The 17,400-nt window shown below is 44.3% G+C and overlaps 1 protein-coding gene across 1 annotated transcript in view; it reads left to right on the plus strand.

Annotated features, from left to right (window-relative positions):
* Positions 1 to 17,400, plus strand: part of LOC131941250 (homeobox protein unc-42-like) — a 31,627-nt gene that overhangs the window by 12,328 nt on the left and 1,899 nt on the right. The window contains exons 4-5 of the mRNA XM_059300368.1: positions 16,099 to 16,277; positions 16,523 to 16,673. Of these exons, the coding sequence (XP_059156351.1) occupies positions 16,099 to 16,277; positions 16,523 to 16,673 (330 nt within the window). The remainder of the gene's footprint in view (positions 1 to 16,098; positions 16,278 to 16,522; positions 16,674 to 17,400) is intronic.

Genomic DNA, 17,400 nt, shown 5'->3' on the forward strand with positions numbered 1-17,400 from the left:
CTTATATTGGTTCCTGGCAATTCCGTTATATACCAAGCCACCTGACCTTTTGGACATTAGTTTTAAAGTGACCACAAGGCCGTCTGGTCAGTGTGTGGCCAAATCTTGTACCTTAGTTCTGACACTCTGTTGAAAGGCTATTTTTTATGGTAGTTGATATCGACGACACTAGTCGAGATTAAATTAGTCATTAATTAGTTTAAGTGTACTAAATATAGTAACAAGCGGAGTTACTAGCTGGCCATCCGTCGGGTGAGCTGGTATTCGCGAATGTTCTTTCTATAAACCTTAGGGTTGAGGCAGATAACTAGCAGATAGAACTCTTTCAATACATCGCAGATATTTTTGTGTGTTGGGAGGGTGTGAGTGATCTTAATTTAAAACGATTAAAAATATATTAATAAGTGACTATAACAAATGTCGAAATTAATAGTAAATTAAAAAAAATATTTAAAACTTCATCATAAAAAAGCTTTTTAAAAATAAGAAATTCACGACTTCTTTGTAATCAGTAGGCCTGATAGTGGCTTAATAGTGGCCAAATAGTGGCAGTGTAAAACATTTATCGTTTATGATTTTGTTTTCAATACATTCAACGACATATTATTCTACAATTTTTAGAAAGAATATGTTTTTTTTTATTGCACAGCAGTTCTAAGCGTGTTATAATGACGTTTTTAAATATTTATTTTTTTATTTCTGTGACTGCCTTTACTAGCGGGATTTCGTCTGTTCGTGGTTCGAATCTTGCCGAGACAGACTCGTGAAATGGGTGAGGTATATGGTTAGGTGGTTAGGTGAGGTAAATGGTTAGGCTGGTTTAACAGACAAATGTGGGAGGGGTGAGTGGAGGTGGGGGAATAATGGCAGAAATGGGGCTAAAGGGTAAGGAACTTGTTAAAATAAGATGAGAGGGGGCGGGGATGGGAGGCTTGCTTGAAGATAGCGGAGGATGTGTGTGTGGGGGGGGGGGGGGGGGGAAATTGATGGTAGAGTTGAGACTAGCAGGGGTGGGGGAGTTAATGGTAGAGGGGGTGGAGGGAAGGGGACGAAGGGGAGGAAAAATGGAGTAAAATCTCGGGTAGCTGTTAATGTAATAGCGCATGCTGTTTTTCTCCACTTACACGATTTAATCAACCATAGTTAGACGGAGACTTCTCGCCTCATTCCCCGCCTACAACTAATTAATTACCTACTCAGGCAATCAATACATCGCCCACAGATAGATGATAGATCCTTATTGAACTCAAAGACAAGAATCACGTTTAAAAAAACCTTCAACCCGTCGCTCAAGACAGTTGTTAGCTGCTGTCGACGTCACCACGTTAATTACTGACCACCAGCTAATCCATTGAGAACATGACCGTTATGTGGCCCACATGAAAGCCAACGTCCGCCCTCTTTACACTAATCCCGTGCCCCCTGGCCACGCCCCCCTCATTATCCCCCATGTATTCATTCGTCCGTTAGCGCCCACCCCGCCATCTGTGGCAGAAAAAGTTTGTCGGGGGACAACTCGCTCCATTGTTGTTGCGTGTGTGTGTTTGTGTGTGCGTCCCCCCAGGAACTGAAAAAGGAACTTGAAACGCCAAGAGGGCGACGCCCGGCGGGGGGCTGATTGTGATGAGGGGGGCACGTCCGGGTGGCGAGACGAATTAAACGCGCCCCGGTCGTCAAGCCTTTTGGCTTTTCTACCAGTTTTTTTTTTCTAATTAATTCCTTAAACTTTTTTCTTCATTCTGGTAATGAGCATCTTCTATCATAGTTTGGTAGCTCATTAATGATCTACATAGGTAGGTCATTAATGATCTACATAGGTAGGTCATTAATGATCTACATAGGTAGGTCATTAATGATCTACATAGGTAGGTCATTAATGATCTACATAGGTAGGTCATTAATGATCTACATAGGTAGGTCCTTATGTCATTAATTATGATCTACATAGGTAGGCCCGTAGTTCATTAGTTATGATCATCTAAAGATGGTTAGTATTTAACTCAACATCAAGCAGTATATACAGGGTCCATGTGGTTTGTGTATACAGGGGCAATGTGGTTTATACGCTGTAACAACATAGCAACACATGTTGGTTTTCTATAAATAGCTTCCCGTTATTTAGCTCCAGCATTGACTAAATAAAATATCTTCCCATTCTGACGTTTTCAGGAGGTTTTTGTGACGACGTAGGCCCTAGTGGTAAAATTGTGTTTTGGGTCCTACCAAGACAACTTTGAGAACCTCTTTTCAAAGCCACTTTACGTTTACGTTGTCTAGAAGAAAATGTTGATAGGTTCCTAAACAGAACCTCAAATAATTATGTACAATTTCCTTGCTGACATTAATGATATTTGCAAGTCGAGAAATTTTTTGATAAATCAACTGATTGTGCTTTAATGCAGCATCCATCAATATAATCACATCCATTTTTACTTTCTCGTATATACGAAGTATGGAGAAAGTATTGTAATCGTGCAAAAAAAAATCGAGATTTTTACAAATCTCGACGTTTTACACCTCACTGATACGGAAAAACATAATTTTGCAATCTTGTCCGTATGTCTGTGTGTCTGTCTGTCTGTCTGTCTGTCTGTCCGTGTGTAAACACGATTACTTGAGTACCGTTACAGCTAGGTTGATGAAATTTCATATATAAGTATTTTATCAAAATCGTAGATCCGTATCAACTTTTGAGCGATTTCCGATAACCGGAAGTGGTACTTTTCCTACTTTGAATTTTTCAAAAGCCTATAACTTAAGTACTATTTCAGATAGATAAATGAAATTACACATGTAAGTAAAAGATCTAATTCTCTACCTTCTGTTAAATTTTGAGTAATTTCCGCTGACCGGAAGTAGTAATTTACGCTACTTCCGATTTCTCAAAAAACTAATGTAAATTTTTAAAGTACTAATACTATTGCGCACTATTATGCACTTTTTTATTTGGCGTTCAAATGGTGTGCAATTCTTTTGTCTACGAGATTTTATTCTATTTTTAAAACTTTAAGAATTTAAAATGGATTAAAAATCACGTCTATAGCCCGAGTTCCCATCCCCTGTTATTTTATATAAGAATATTCGAGAAAGTTTTGGGGAGATCACTCCCGGTTTATTAAAATTAAGTATAGAAATCTAAAAATATCTTTCGAATAACGCCGACACAAAACATGGCTAGCGAAACCAAGATACCAAGATATCTGGGGGGGGGGGGGGGGGGGGTGTTGTTATTTTTAATTTCCAAATGACCTGTCACGATGTCACAGAATCGAGCCCGGATTCAATGGCTCACTGACCGAGTTCACTCAGCTCTTGTGGGTACCCAACACTACAATATCGTCTCTTGTGGGCCGGACGCGTGTCTGTTCATGTAGTGGTTAGAGAAATACACACGCAACCACTGACTTGGGTCTCTAAAGATATGTTGTGTGTTGTGTTGTAATGTGATGTGTTGTGATGTGATATTGTGATGTTGTGATGTGTTGGGATGTGTTGTGATGTGTTGTGATGTGATGTGTTGTGATGTAAATATTTGTGTTGTGAGTAGTTAGGTTGTGATGTGTTGTGATGTGATGTGATGTGATGTGATGTGATGTGATGTGATGTGATGTGATGTGATGTGTTGTGATGTGTTGTGATGTGTTGTGTTGTGATGTAAATATTTGTGTTGTGAGTAGTTGGGTTATGATGTGTTGTGATGTGATGTGTTGTGATGTGTTGTGATGTAAATATTTGTGTTGTGAGTAGTTGGGTTGTGATGTGATGTTGTGATGTGTTGTGATGTGTTGTGTTGTGATGTGTTGTGATGTGTTGTGATGTAAATATTTGTGTTGTGAGTAGTTGGGTTGTGATGTGATGTTGTGATGTGTTGTGATGTTATGATGAGTTGTGTTGTGATGTGTTGTGTTGTGATGTGTTGTGATGCGTTGTGTTGTGTTGTGTTGTGATGTAAATATTTGTGTTGTGAGTAGTTGGGTTGTGATGTGTTGTGATGTGATGTGATGTGTTGTGATGTGTTGTGTTGTGATGTGATGTATTTTGTTGTGATGTGTTGTGATGTGTTGTGTTGTGATGTGTTGTAATGTGTTGTGATGTGATGTAAATATTTGTGTTTTGAATAGTTGGGTTGTGATGTGTTGTGATGTGTTGTGATGTGATGTGTTGTGTTTTTTTTTGTAAATATTTGTGTTGTGAATAGTTGGGTTGTGATGTGTTGTGATGTGATGTTGTGATGTTTTGTGGTGTGTTGTGTTGTGTTTATTTGTGTTGTGGATAGCTCTGTTGTGTTTTGATGATTTAATGTGTTGTGATGTGTTGTGAATAGTTGTGTTGTGGTCTTGTGATGTGATATGTTGTGATGTGTTGTGATGTGTTGTGATGTGTTGTGTTGTGATGTGAATAGTGGTGTTGTGGTGTGTTGTGATGTGATGTGTTGTGATGTATTGTGAATAGTTGTGTTGTGGTTTTGTGTTGTGATGTGATGTGTTATAAAGTGTTATGATGTGTTGTGAATAGTTGTGTTGTGGTGTGTTGTGATGTGATGTGTTGTGATGTGTTGTGAATAGTTGTGTTGTGATGTGGTTTTGTGTTGTGATGTGATGTGTTGTAAAGTGTTATGATGTGTTGTGAATAGTTGTGTTGTGGTGTGGTTTTGTGATGTTATGTTGTGATGTGTTGTGATGTGATGTGAATAGTTGTGTTGTGGTGTGTTATGTTCTGATGTCCACGTACCGCTAAAGCGACCCACTAAGCATCTAGACACCCCACCGAGAAACATGTCGAGCGGAACTTTTGGTTTCTGCTCCATTTGACGGACAATTTTCATTAATCGCCACGTGACCGCCCGCCCCATCACACCCCTCCCTCCCCGTAGATATTGGAGCCGCCAAGGTATTTATAGAGAAGATGTTACATAGCCTGTGCTAGACTGATTCTATAGTCAATGTTTTTATAGAGAAGTTGGTGCTACATTAATAGGACCGGCAATGTGACAGAATTTTGACTCAAGTTTTTGACACATTTTCTCGTCACATCTTGCAAGAGCTCGGCCAGTCTGTCATATTTAGCGAGCCATCTAGCAGCGCCTCTATTCATCCAACTCTCCCCCCCCCCCCCACCGTTCACAGCCCTAATAGCCTGGAGGGTGGGAGAAAGAGCCATCATCATCCCCATCGTCCCTGGCCCGGCCCTGTCCAGCCCGCCCCCGAGTCTGTCCATATGGCATGCCAAATGTGAGAGACAAATTGGCCTTGTCTTCTTCCATCCCTCGCCCAAATCTAGAACCTTCGTTTCTTTTTGACGGCCATTTGTTTTAGACGGCCATATGTTTTTAGACGGCCAGGGTGTTTAGACGACCATGTGTATTTTACTGCCGGTGCTTAAAGCTTTTGAATGTTGCCATGGCAACAATCTACGCTCCCATAGCTGCAGGAGAAATGAGTGTGTTACAGAAACAAAATAGCTGGTCTGACGAAAAAATCGGAATTTTGAAAATTTAGAAAATATTTTTGACAGAAATAAAAATACCCGAGCCACGAAGATACTTGTCAGATAAAATATACAGGGGAGGAGGGGGGGGGGTGAAGGGTTGGGTAGGGGAGGGGAGGAAATGGGGAGAAAGTAGAAGGTTAGACTAGAGGTCGTAGGGAGGGGAGGAAAGAGGGCGGGGGTTTAGAATTCCCCCCCCCCCCCGAATCACTCCTATCCATTCTTACATTAATTAGCAAGTTCTCTAATTAAAATAAATCCAATCAAGGCAATGTAAGCTGGGTGCCGTTTGAGATACCTTGTTACTATTTTAACCGGTCTTCTCCCCCCCCCCCCCCCCCCACTTGGGTAAATGTATCTCCAATATTTGTCAACACACCCAGAGTTGCGCCCCCTTATTCAAGGAGTTACGTCCCATTACAGGGTTAATTCACTGGTGGTGAGACCATCAAGGGGAGGTAACCAGCTGTAAGAAAGGGGGACAACCGACACAGTAGGGGCGATAACATCGCTCCTACCTGAATCTAGCAGAGCTGACGAATTGTTGTATGCATAGTTAACCAAATGAATGTTTGAATAACGAATGTTGTATGTTTAGTTGACGAATGTTCTATGTTTATTTGACGAATGTTGTACATACTAATAAAAAAAAAGTGTATGTTTAGTTCACACCTGATCTGCTGACGTCACTGGGTTATATATAAATTAGTAGACTGTCTTGCTAAATCTTTAGTTATTTAAACCTTTTCCTAATTTAATAATTTAAACTTTTTCATTGTATTCAAGTACATCATGAGACAATAAATTACACAAACATTTGCTCCGATTAATTTCGGGATATAATCGTGTTTTAAAAACGTTTATATCTCATGTAGGCCTATACTTTTTAAAAAATATTTTTATTTTCAATATCTCACTACTACCCGCCTAAAATCTATATATATAATTCTCTTCTTGGAGACTTTAGAAAACAAGCTGCAAGCGCGCCGTGCAGTCCCCTCTCTTCCTCTCTATCACTAGCGCCCCACCCCCCCCCCCCCCCACATGGTCTGGTGAGCTGTGGTTCACGCTAAATGTTTACAATCCGGGTTTAGTGACGGCTATTAGGGGCAGATAATTTAGTTTGAAACTATTTTAAACTAAAGAGGAGGTAATTAAGAGGAGGCTGCTTTCACGGGGTGGGGGGGGGGTGTAGGGTAGAGGTTGGGGAAAGGGGGGGGGGTTAGTGTTTTAAAGCAAATATTTTCAGTGGCAGCATTGGTACTGTCGAATTAAAAAATTATGAATTACTGAAAAGTAGAAAATAAAACAACTAAATAGCGGCGTATCATACGCCGCGGGTCGGCTCGTTGTAAATAAAACAATATGACAGGCGGCCAAAAGTATTTTAACACGGAGGTTTGATGTGTGTTAAGGTTTCCCGTGTTTGTTTTATTCTTACGTTTTTCTGATTTTATACTAATAATTTTGAACACACTTCTTTTTACAATATCATCAGAGGCGTAGCGACCCTTCCCGGCGCCCGGGGACAAAGTTTCAATTTGGCACAAACTTTCGATTTGGCAAACTTTCGATTTGCACCCCCATCAAACTATTTATAATGCAAAAATGCAGCTAAAATGACATTTTAATTTGTTTTTACAACCCATTTTGGCGCTCCCTAAGGTCGGCGCCCGGGGACATATGTATCCCCCAGCCCCCCCCCCCCCCCCCCCCATCACTACGCCTCTGAATATCATTCTTTAGTATACTTTGATTTAATAATAATTAAGAGAAGAAGTTGCGTTTTAAGTTGCTAAGCACAAAACTATTAAAATGAGATTTTAGGCACTCAATTAAACTATGTAAATAGGGGCGATAAGTCATGAAATAATTTTGCAGGTTTGCCTTAACACCACAGCTCATGTTGATTTTTTGGTCTATGCAATACTGTGTGTTTGTTAGTGTAGAACAATCACTGCTGTAGTAGATTTAAAAAAACAGTCTATCATGGTGCAAAAAAAAATATTTTGTAGTTGTAAGTCGGATTTTGCCACCACCCCCCCCCCCCTGCCCCCAGCATAGTAGTTGTGCCACTGAGTTGTTGGGTTTACGGTTGGAAGATTTTAAAAATTCTATAATTTAAAGCCCCGTCCATCCCCACCCCCAGACAGATATTGACTCCCCTCATGACCAGTGTTTCTTCCAGACTTTTTTCTCCGGGGGGGGGGGGGGGAGCACTTGAAATTTTCGGGGGGGGGGCGGTAAACTTTCTTAGGGGGGGGGGGCGGACACTGTTAAAAGTATATATTTTCTATATAAATTATATAAATTTCATTTCGTTCGGGGGGGGGGGGGGGCGGTAAAAAATTTTCGGGGGGCTTCGACCCCCCGAAGAGATGCCTGGAAGAAACTCTACTCATGACTAACCAATCCAAACACGCCCCATTAACGTTGGCTATCAGATGCGACCGTTAGACTTGACAGGTTGAGGTATGACATGGCCAGTTTATCTACAACAACAGCCTCAGCTGCTGCACTCAGCTCCCACCTCATTGAGTGGACACACGACACCAGCACAAACTGTTGCGGGAAAACTGCGACACTAAATGTTAGTTATCTGCCCCTTAGTAACGTCTGTGTTCATCTGTCGGCTGTGAAAAGATCCGCCAACAACCTAACTCACCTGACTAAAAGGTGTGAATAAGTTGTACACCTGGCGAAAACTTTGTATTTACAACAAGCTAGTGAGGGACGACTGGCCTCATGGACGTGAATATATTTTGGTCATTCTGGCACAGTACGCCCCCCCCCCCCCCACACAATTCTCAGGTATCGCTCACCCCCCCCCCCCATGTATCGTACTGCCCCCCGCCCCTATGTATCGCCCTCCCCCCACATGTGTCGCCCAGCCTCCCCTCACCCCCCTCAACTGAGAGTTGTGTACAGACGTGGCACGTGTCATTACCTTGACCTTGACTCGGCGACTCACCAGTGGCCCTCGACTAGAGCTCGCCACGAGCCAGCCTACGGCAGAGAGTAAATTCAATTTCTCGACTGGCGAGTGAGCGGGGACATTGCTTGCTGGAGGGGGAGGGAGGGGGAGACACAGGGGTGGTTGAGGATGGTGGTGGGGGGGGGGGGAACAATCATGAACTGGAAGGTACCACTATAGTACTAACATGAGCAGTAAGTCTACAATAGTCCACTGTTGAAAAGAAGCTTAGACTTACGACACCATTATATATATTATATAAATAAATAAATAAATAAATAAATAAATAAATATATATATATATATATATATATATATATATATATATATATATATATATATATATATATATATATATATATAATGGCGCCGCTCAATGAAGCTGAGTGTGACACGCCAGTTCATTAAATGACGTTACTAAAACCTTTGACCGCTTTTAGATAATAATCTCAAACAGCCGGTTGATAGCGTCGACAGCAGATTTATAATGTACATGTCGGCTACAAACGTTTATTGGCTTTCACTGATGGCCAGTCATACATGGCCATTTACAAGGAACACCAGTAACAATGTTACACTGAGGTAATAGCACACACGCCCTAAACTATTTTGTTTTTACAAGCTTTTATCTCTTCTCAAATATTAGTAAAGGTATCCAATAGGTACTAAAGTACTAAAGTGACCCAAGCTTTTCTTTATAGTAATTTAAATAGTAGTGTATAATTTATTTTCTACTTTTTAGTGCATTAGTACATAAAAACTTGTTATTAAAACGTTTTTTTATGAATTTTTTTTATGTTGTCTAAGATGTAAATCTAAGACGAACGTGTAAATCTTAGCAGTAGATATTTGATGTAAAATCTTAGATGTTAAGTTTTGAGGTAAAGCTGATGTAAATCTTTGCTGTAAATCTGGTATGTAAATGGGTTTTAAACAACAACAGCGACACAGTAGAATATAAGTCTCTTGTCTGCCGGGGGTGGGGTGGGGGGGGGGGACGCCGTCTTTATACCCGTCTCTAAGATGGCTCCATTAGCGAGTTTGTCAATTTGCATTAGAGCGCCATCCCTCCCGAGACGCGGACCGGGGCTGAGTGGAATATCTGAAGACGGCGGGGTGGCCGCTCCATGAAGACGGCGGGGTGGCCGCTCCAGCTCCGGCTACTTCTTATTCCCGTCAAGCACCGCGCTGATGAAAATTGAAAATTCCCGTCCGCGGGCCACAGGAGAAAGAAGAGACCCAGCCATGCTAGGCTAGCGACCAGACCCAAGTGCCCGGGGCCCCCAGCATGTATACAGAGGGCCAGAAAGGTCAGACCCTAGCCGGGCCACATTAAAGCTAGCAACACTTCCGGTCTGCATAATGATTCCAACTTTTGGGTTGGGGTGGGGGGGAGGAGGGGAAGTTATTAGTCTGGTTTCAATGGGGATGTTAAAAATAAAAACAATTAAAAGGACAAAAATGACAGCAATAGTCAACATGACAACGATTGTAGACAGCAGGACAGCAACAGGACAGCCATATGACAGTAACATGAAAACAATAGGACAACCACAGGATAGCAACATGATAGCAACATGAAAGCAACAGGATATGGTAATTTAAGGCAAAGTACCAAGTATATTGAATACACTAATGACTTTTCCTAAGTATTCCTAAGATTGTGTTGGTATTCTATAGAACGGCAATCACTCTTCTCTGCACACAGTTTCTTCCAGATATCTCTTCGGGGTACTGCCCCCCCCCCCCCCCCCCCCGAACGAAATATAATTTTATAGAAAATATATACTTTTACGATGTCAAAGTATCATTACCTCCCTTGTCGCACGAGAAAATGTTTCTATGGTTTGATCACGTGCATCTTGTGTGTGGTAGCTTAGAGTCACGTCACCGTCTTAATGTCAGGTTTTTCTTGTCTTGTGTATGACAGTAGATCCCCTACTTTGGTTAGGACGGTCAGCGCTGAGCGACAACTCCCTGTAATGAGCGGATTCAGCAAAGATCGATAAAAATCTTTGATCTGTAAGGTGTATTTGAGAGACTCTGCCATTTTTTAACTACTGGCTTTAGTTGTGCCATTTCTCAACAGTCGATTAACTTTTGAATTGACAAAGTTTATATTTGAAAATTCTAAGTGTTGCGAGATTTCTCATTACAACATGGCCCTCGACTGCGGCACTCGACTGTGTACATGGCCCTCGACTGCGGCACTCGACTGTGTACATGACCCTCGTCTTGTGTACATGGCCCTCGACTGTGTACAGCTCCCTAGCCTGCTCTCATCTCCACTAGGTGAGCCACCGTGAGCCGCTTGTTGTAAAGCGACACCTCTAATCAATCTACCGCCCCACGCTCCAGCGGCTGAGGACACCCCCCCCCCCCCCCCGCCCCGCCCCGACAAAACTACTCGCCAACATCCGAGCGCCAGTCCCTGGCCACACAACAAATATTTCTTGACAACAAGGACGGGGGGGGGGGGGGGAGGGAGTACTCGGGGACACTGCCGGCACGTGCAGCAGCGGCCATTAGATGCGCCTATTGAGTGCGCAGCGCCGCGGTCTCGTGAGACTTCCGGTTCAAAATTTGTTAACCTGATTGGACAGCACCGTCGCGTGCCGCTGGTAGATGCGCTTTTCTGAAATTTTTTCACGTGCGCGGCCGGGATCCGAACCTTGTCGTTGTCAGCGGGTGAGAGTTATCGTGTCCACATCTTAGTGTTGTATGATGTATGTCCGTGATTGGAAACACTGACCTAATGTATACCAACATTGACCTAATGTATACCAACATTGACCTACTGTATACCAACATTGACCTAATGTATACCAACATTGACCTACTGTATACCAACATTGACCTACTGATTACCAGCTATGACATTTCAGGAAATCTTCACATAGCTACACACTTACTGTACAACAGAGGCGGACAGGCCTCAATATTTTTGTTACTGTGAGAGTGGGGTTGTAGAAAGTTTGATTCTAGATACAACTGTAATGTTCCGTCATGAACATACGATATATATTCTTGAAACAGGGATCGCCTTATGTACGCCCGGTACAGTGTGGAATCAACACAAAAGGACCAATTCAATATAATACAGTTCTTTATTAACACATGACATAGACTCCTACACTAACTACGTCCTAACACATTACTGTCTACTGACACTATCGAACTACACCTAACACTAGACTTACAGCTCAGACCATTCCACCAAACTTTCTTCATCCACCAAATTCCACCGCCCTTATCCACCAAATTCCACCGCCCTTATCCACCAAACTCCCCTCATCCACCAAACTCCACCGTCCTCATCCACCAAACTCCACCGTCCTCATCCACCAAACTCCCCTCATCCACCAAACTCCCCTCATCCACCAAACTCCCCTCATCCACCAAACTCCCCTCATCCACCAAACTCCCCTCATCCACCAAACTCCCCTCATCCACCAAACTCCCCTCATCCATCAAACTCCCCTCATCCACCAAACTCCCCTCATCCACCAAACTCCCCTCATCCACCAAACTCCCCTCATCCACCAAACTCCCCTCATCCACCAAACTCCCCTCATCCACCAAACTCCACCGTCCTCATCCACCAAACTCCACCGTCCTCATCCACCAAACTCCCCTCATCCACCAAACTCCCCTCATCCACCAAACTCCCCTCATCCACCAAACTCCCCTCATCCACCAAACTCCCCTCATCCATCAAACTCCCCTCATCCACCAAACTCCCCTCATCCACCAAACTCCCCTCATCCACCAAACTCCCCTCATCCACCAAACTCCCCTCATCCACCAAACTCCCCTCATCCACCAAACTCCCCTCATCCACCAAACTCCACCGTCCTCATCCACCAAACTCCCCTCATCCACCAAACTCCCCTCATCCACCAAACTCCCCTCATCCACCAAACTCCCCTCATCCACCAAACTCCCCTCATCCACCAAACTCCACCGTCCTCATCCACCAAACTCCCCTCATCCACCAAACTCCCCTCATCCACCAAACTCCCCTCATCCACCAAACTCCCCTCATCCACCAAACTCCCCTCATCCATCAAACTCCCCTCATCCACCAAACTCCCCTCATCCACCAAACTCCCCTCATCCACCAAACTCCCCTCATCCACCAAACTCCCCTCATCCACCAAACTCCCCTCATCCACCAAACTCCCCTCATCCATCAAACTCCACCGCCCTAATCCACCTACTCCACCGCCCTAATCCACCTACTCCACTAACACCACCGTCCTCACTCTATCCCCTGACCTCCTACATCCCATTTTCACCCCCCCCCCCCCCCCCCCCCCTCCGCAGCATGTGTTATGTAAATGATTCCCTCCCATTTATTGGGGTTGTGACCCCGGGATTGAAGCAGAAGTGGACTGTCACGTGACTGCGCGAGCTACACGCACATCACAAGATGGCGACAGCGAGATGCCACACTGCTCTAACTCATCTCAATAATCTTAATGAAGTTGGATCATTTTGCTCCAGACGTAAAACATTTTTAAAGCGGTGTTTAACAAAGTGGCAATGATGAGCCGAGAGGGGGTGGGGGTGGAATATATGGGGTGGGGTGGAAGGTGTGGGGGTGGGGTGGGAGATGTGGGGTGTTGGTGATGGTGAGATTTGTGGGGAGTCGAAGATTTGCTAGTACGACTTCCTGTTGTGCTGTACACGTCATTCAGTATTTGTACAATGTTGGGGGGGGGGGGGGGGGGGGGGGAGAAACAAACATACAAACATACAGACAAACATACATAGAGTGAGTCAAGTAAACAAAGACAGATTCAAGTTTCCTTCACAAGAGAGCGCCCTATACAACTTAAAGGGTGGAAGTGGTGTGTGAGTTTGTGTAGGGGTTATGGGGGTATTTTTAGGGGGGTGGGGGTGGGGTGGAGAGGGGTAAAGTATAGAAGTATAGAGTCAAGATCGTCTTAAGAATAAAATATTCCAGCTACAATTGGACGGGGGAGGGGTGGGGGTTGTGAACACTTGAGTTATTTCAGTCCAGACGTGTGGGTGGGGGGGGGGTGAGACCACGTGACAAGAGGAGACCCTCGATGCGAGCCTCGATGTGAACTGTTGATTGGGTGAAACGAATCTTCAGACGCCGCTCCTTCAAATAAAAAAAAAAGATCTCACTCCGCTATTTAATAGAGCTTGCATGCGCGAGGGGGGAGGGGGTGGGGGGCGGCCTTTCACTGGTCGGCCTTGCAAGGATCGTGTTGGGTAATTGAGTTACAGGCCGTAATTGATGTTTCCTAGTCATTTGCCTGGCCATTCACTCTTTCAATTAGGGCTTTTGTAAATAGCTTTATTACAGCCAGCAGTCCAGGCTTGTTGGCTGCAGCTATGGTGGGAGTCATAGCTGCAGCTATAGAGGTAGTGATGGTTGGGATTATATAGGTAGTGATGGCTGGAGCTATAGAGATGGCTGATGTTATAGAGGTAGTGATGGCTGATGTTATAGAGGTAGTGATGGCTGATGTTATAGAGGTAGTGATGGCTGTTACGCAATGGAATGGTTTTAAAATGTCTGAGAATTATGGACCTCTACCTCAGACATACAAACCGACATGTCATCAATCTGTCATCTGACATACATGTGTCATTTGACACGCATCTGTCACCAGTCTCTATCTGTCATCTGACATACATGTGTCATTTGACACCCATCTGTCACCAGTCTCTATCTGTCATCTGACATACATGTGTCATTTGACACGCATCTGTCACCAGTCTCTATCTGTCATCTGACATACATGTGTCATTTGACACCCATCTGTCACCAGTCTCTATCTGTCATCTGACATACATGTGTCATTTGACACGCATCTGTCACCAGTCTCTATCTGTCATCTGACATACATGTGTCATTTGACACCCATCTGTCACCAGTCTCTATCTGTCATCTGACATACATGTGTCATTTGACACGCATCTGTCACCAGTCTCTATCTGTCATCTGACATACATGTGTCATTTGACACGCATCTGTCACCAGTCTCTATCTGTCATCTGACATACATGTGTCATTTGACACCCATCTGTCACCAGTCTCTATCTGTCATCTGTGTCTGTCACACGACACATTCGTGTGTTAATATTCCCCACATCAGCGCTAGCGTTGACCTGTGGTCAAGCCACCAATGTCAGACCCGATCAATACCCGATAGCGTGTGGTCAGTGCTGGCTGGACGCCACCAGTGCTCAATCGACCAGCAGGCCACACAAGATGGCGGCCAGAAGTGTTCTTCCCCCCCCCCCCCCCACATAACCTAAGAGTAATCTCCCCAGATTTAGAAAGGTTTTAAAACGTCGTTTGTTGTAAACCTTGGACAAATATGGCGCGCTACCCCCCCCCCCTTATCTCAGGTCTTTTATCGTCACGGTGTGTCATAGTGTCGTGTCGTAATGCTGTGTCGTGGTGTGTCATGTGTCGTGGTGTGTCGTGGTGTGTCATGTGTCGTGGTGTGTCATGTGTCGTGGTGTGTCATGTGTCGTGGTGTGTCATGTTTCGTGGTGTGTCATTAGTCGTGGTGTGTCATGTGTCGTGGTGTGTCATGTGTCGTGGTGTGTCATGTGTCGTGGTGTGTCATTAGTCGTGGTGTGTCATGTGTCGTGGTGTGTCATGTGTCGTGGTGTGTCATGTGTCGTGATGTGTCGTGGTGTGTCATGTGTCGTGGTGTGTCATGTGTCGTGGTGTGTCATGTGTCGTGGTGTGTCATGTTTCGTGGTGTGTCATTAGTCGTGGTGTCATGTGTCGTGGTGTGTCATGTGTCGTGGTGTGTCATGTGTCGTGGTGTGTCATTAGTCGTGGTGTGTCATGTGTCGTGGTGTGTCATGTGTCGTGGTGTGTCATGTGTCGTGATGTGTCGTGGTGTGTCATGTGCCGTGGTGTGTCATGTGTCGTGGTGTGTCATGTGTCGTGGTGTCTCATGTGTCGTGGTGTGTCATGTGTCGTGGTGTGTCATGTGTCGTGGTGTGTCATGTGTCGTGGTGTGTCATGTGTCGTGGTGTGTCATGTGTCGTGATGTGTCGTGGTGTGTCATGTGTCGTGATGTGTCGTGTGTCGTGGTGTGTCATGTGTCGTGGTGTGTCATGTGTCGTGGTGTGTCATGTGTCGTGGTGTGTCATGTGTCGTGGTGTGTCATGTGTCGTGGTGTGTCATGTGTCGTGATGTGTCGTGGTGTGTCATGTGTCGTGATGTGTCGTGTGTCGTGGTGTGTCATGTGTCGTGGTGTGTCATGTGTCGTGGTGTGTCATGTGTCATGTGTCATAATGGTGTGCCATGCTGTCATGTTATGATTACAGCGTATATTCTCTTCCTATAGTTACACTTACAATGTGTATAAATTACACGTGTAAACAAATATCAATGTGTTGACTTGATGATTGGAAAGCTACTATAAACACACTGATGACGTCATTTATTTATAACTTGTCGTAACCCGTCACTTTCCAACGTCAATCGAATATAAATTTTAAATCAAAAAACATGTTTTAAACCCAACATTAGTTGACTCAGGAAATAAACTTGACCTTTCTTGTTGAGAATCAAGATATCTAACTTCCGGTTGTTGTATCAAGATTTCTAACATGCGGTTGTTTGATTGTTGCAGGTGTGGTTCCAAAACCGCCGGGCCAAATACCGTAAACAAGAGAAACAGTTGGCCAAGTCACTGAGCCCAGTCATCCCCACCTGTAACGGCATGATGCGCAACATCTACCCCACCAACGCCCGGGGGTACCACTACCCCAGCGCCGCCAACATGAACAACATGGCGGCCAGATACGGGGAGTTTGTGTAAGTTTTTTTTAAACATTTCTGTCGTCTGCTACTTGAGGTTAGTGGTGAAAGTTGAGTCTGTGAGATGTGTCACCATTGTAATTTTTTGTGTGCTGGTAAGTGAGGCATCTGCCACCATTAGAATTTTTATTGATAACTATACCGATCTACAAATCTATCGGCCAAAGTTTCGAGGCGAAACTTGAGTGTCAGATTGTGGCGCCAAATGTCACATTAGTCTACGTGTCATGTTGCAGGTACCCCCAGATGAACTCGACCTACCCCCCGTCCATGGGCGGCATGCACCAGTTCTCCCACATGGGCGGTATGACCGGATCCAATATGGCAGCCAGCATGAGCATGCCCAGACAAGTCCAACAATTTCCCATGGCGTCAGACTACGGCCTGGTAGGTGCTACATTTCAGCTTTAGGTGCTAGTTTACAGTTTTGGTTCAATGCAACTTGTACCAATAGTTAATTAAGATTTGTAACCTTAATTGGTATCATCAGTGACTCATTAGCTACATATGTGGCATTATAACTAGTAAAAGCCGGAGTTCTCTTCCCTAAATTCTCTCCCTTATTTCCTATATCACAGGGTTGGGATCAGTGTTCTAGACTTTTTTCTCCGGTGTGTGTGCGTGGGGGCAGGGGGGGGGTACGATAATGCCGAAGAGATGCCTCGAAGAAACTCTGGTTGGGATTGCAGTGGAATCGGGCTAAAGAAATATACAAATTTGTGACAAGTCCGCTAACATTTATAGAAAACAGAATCGAAAAGTTCTTAGAGTATACTTTAAGCAAATAGGATATAAAGTTATCAAGTTCTGAAGGGGTTTGAGAATTCGAAATTACAGTCAAGTATCCCCTCCGGGTACCGGAAATTCAAACATTATATAAATGACGTTATACGTCACACATACACAGAGTTTCTTCCAGGCATCTCTTCGGTCTACCGCCCCCCCCCCCCCCGAAGAAATTCTACCGCCCCCCCCCCCGAACGAAGTGAAATTTATATAGAAAATATATACTTTTAACAGTGTCCGCCCCCCGAAAAAAGTTTACCCCCCCCCCCCCCCCCCGAAGAAATTCTACCCCCCCCCCCCCCCCCCCGAACGAAGTGAAATTTATATA

The sequence above is a fragment of the Physella acuta genome, unplaced genomic scaffold, assembly GCF_028476545.2.
Source record: "Physella acuta isolate Inbredline_101_S28 unplaced genomic scaffold, ASM2847654v3 ptg000353l, whole genome shotgun sequence".
NCBI classification, from domain to species: domain Eukaryota; kingdom Metazoa; phylum Mollusca; class Gastropoda; family Physidae; genus Physella; species Physella acuta.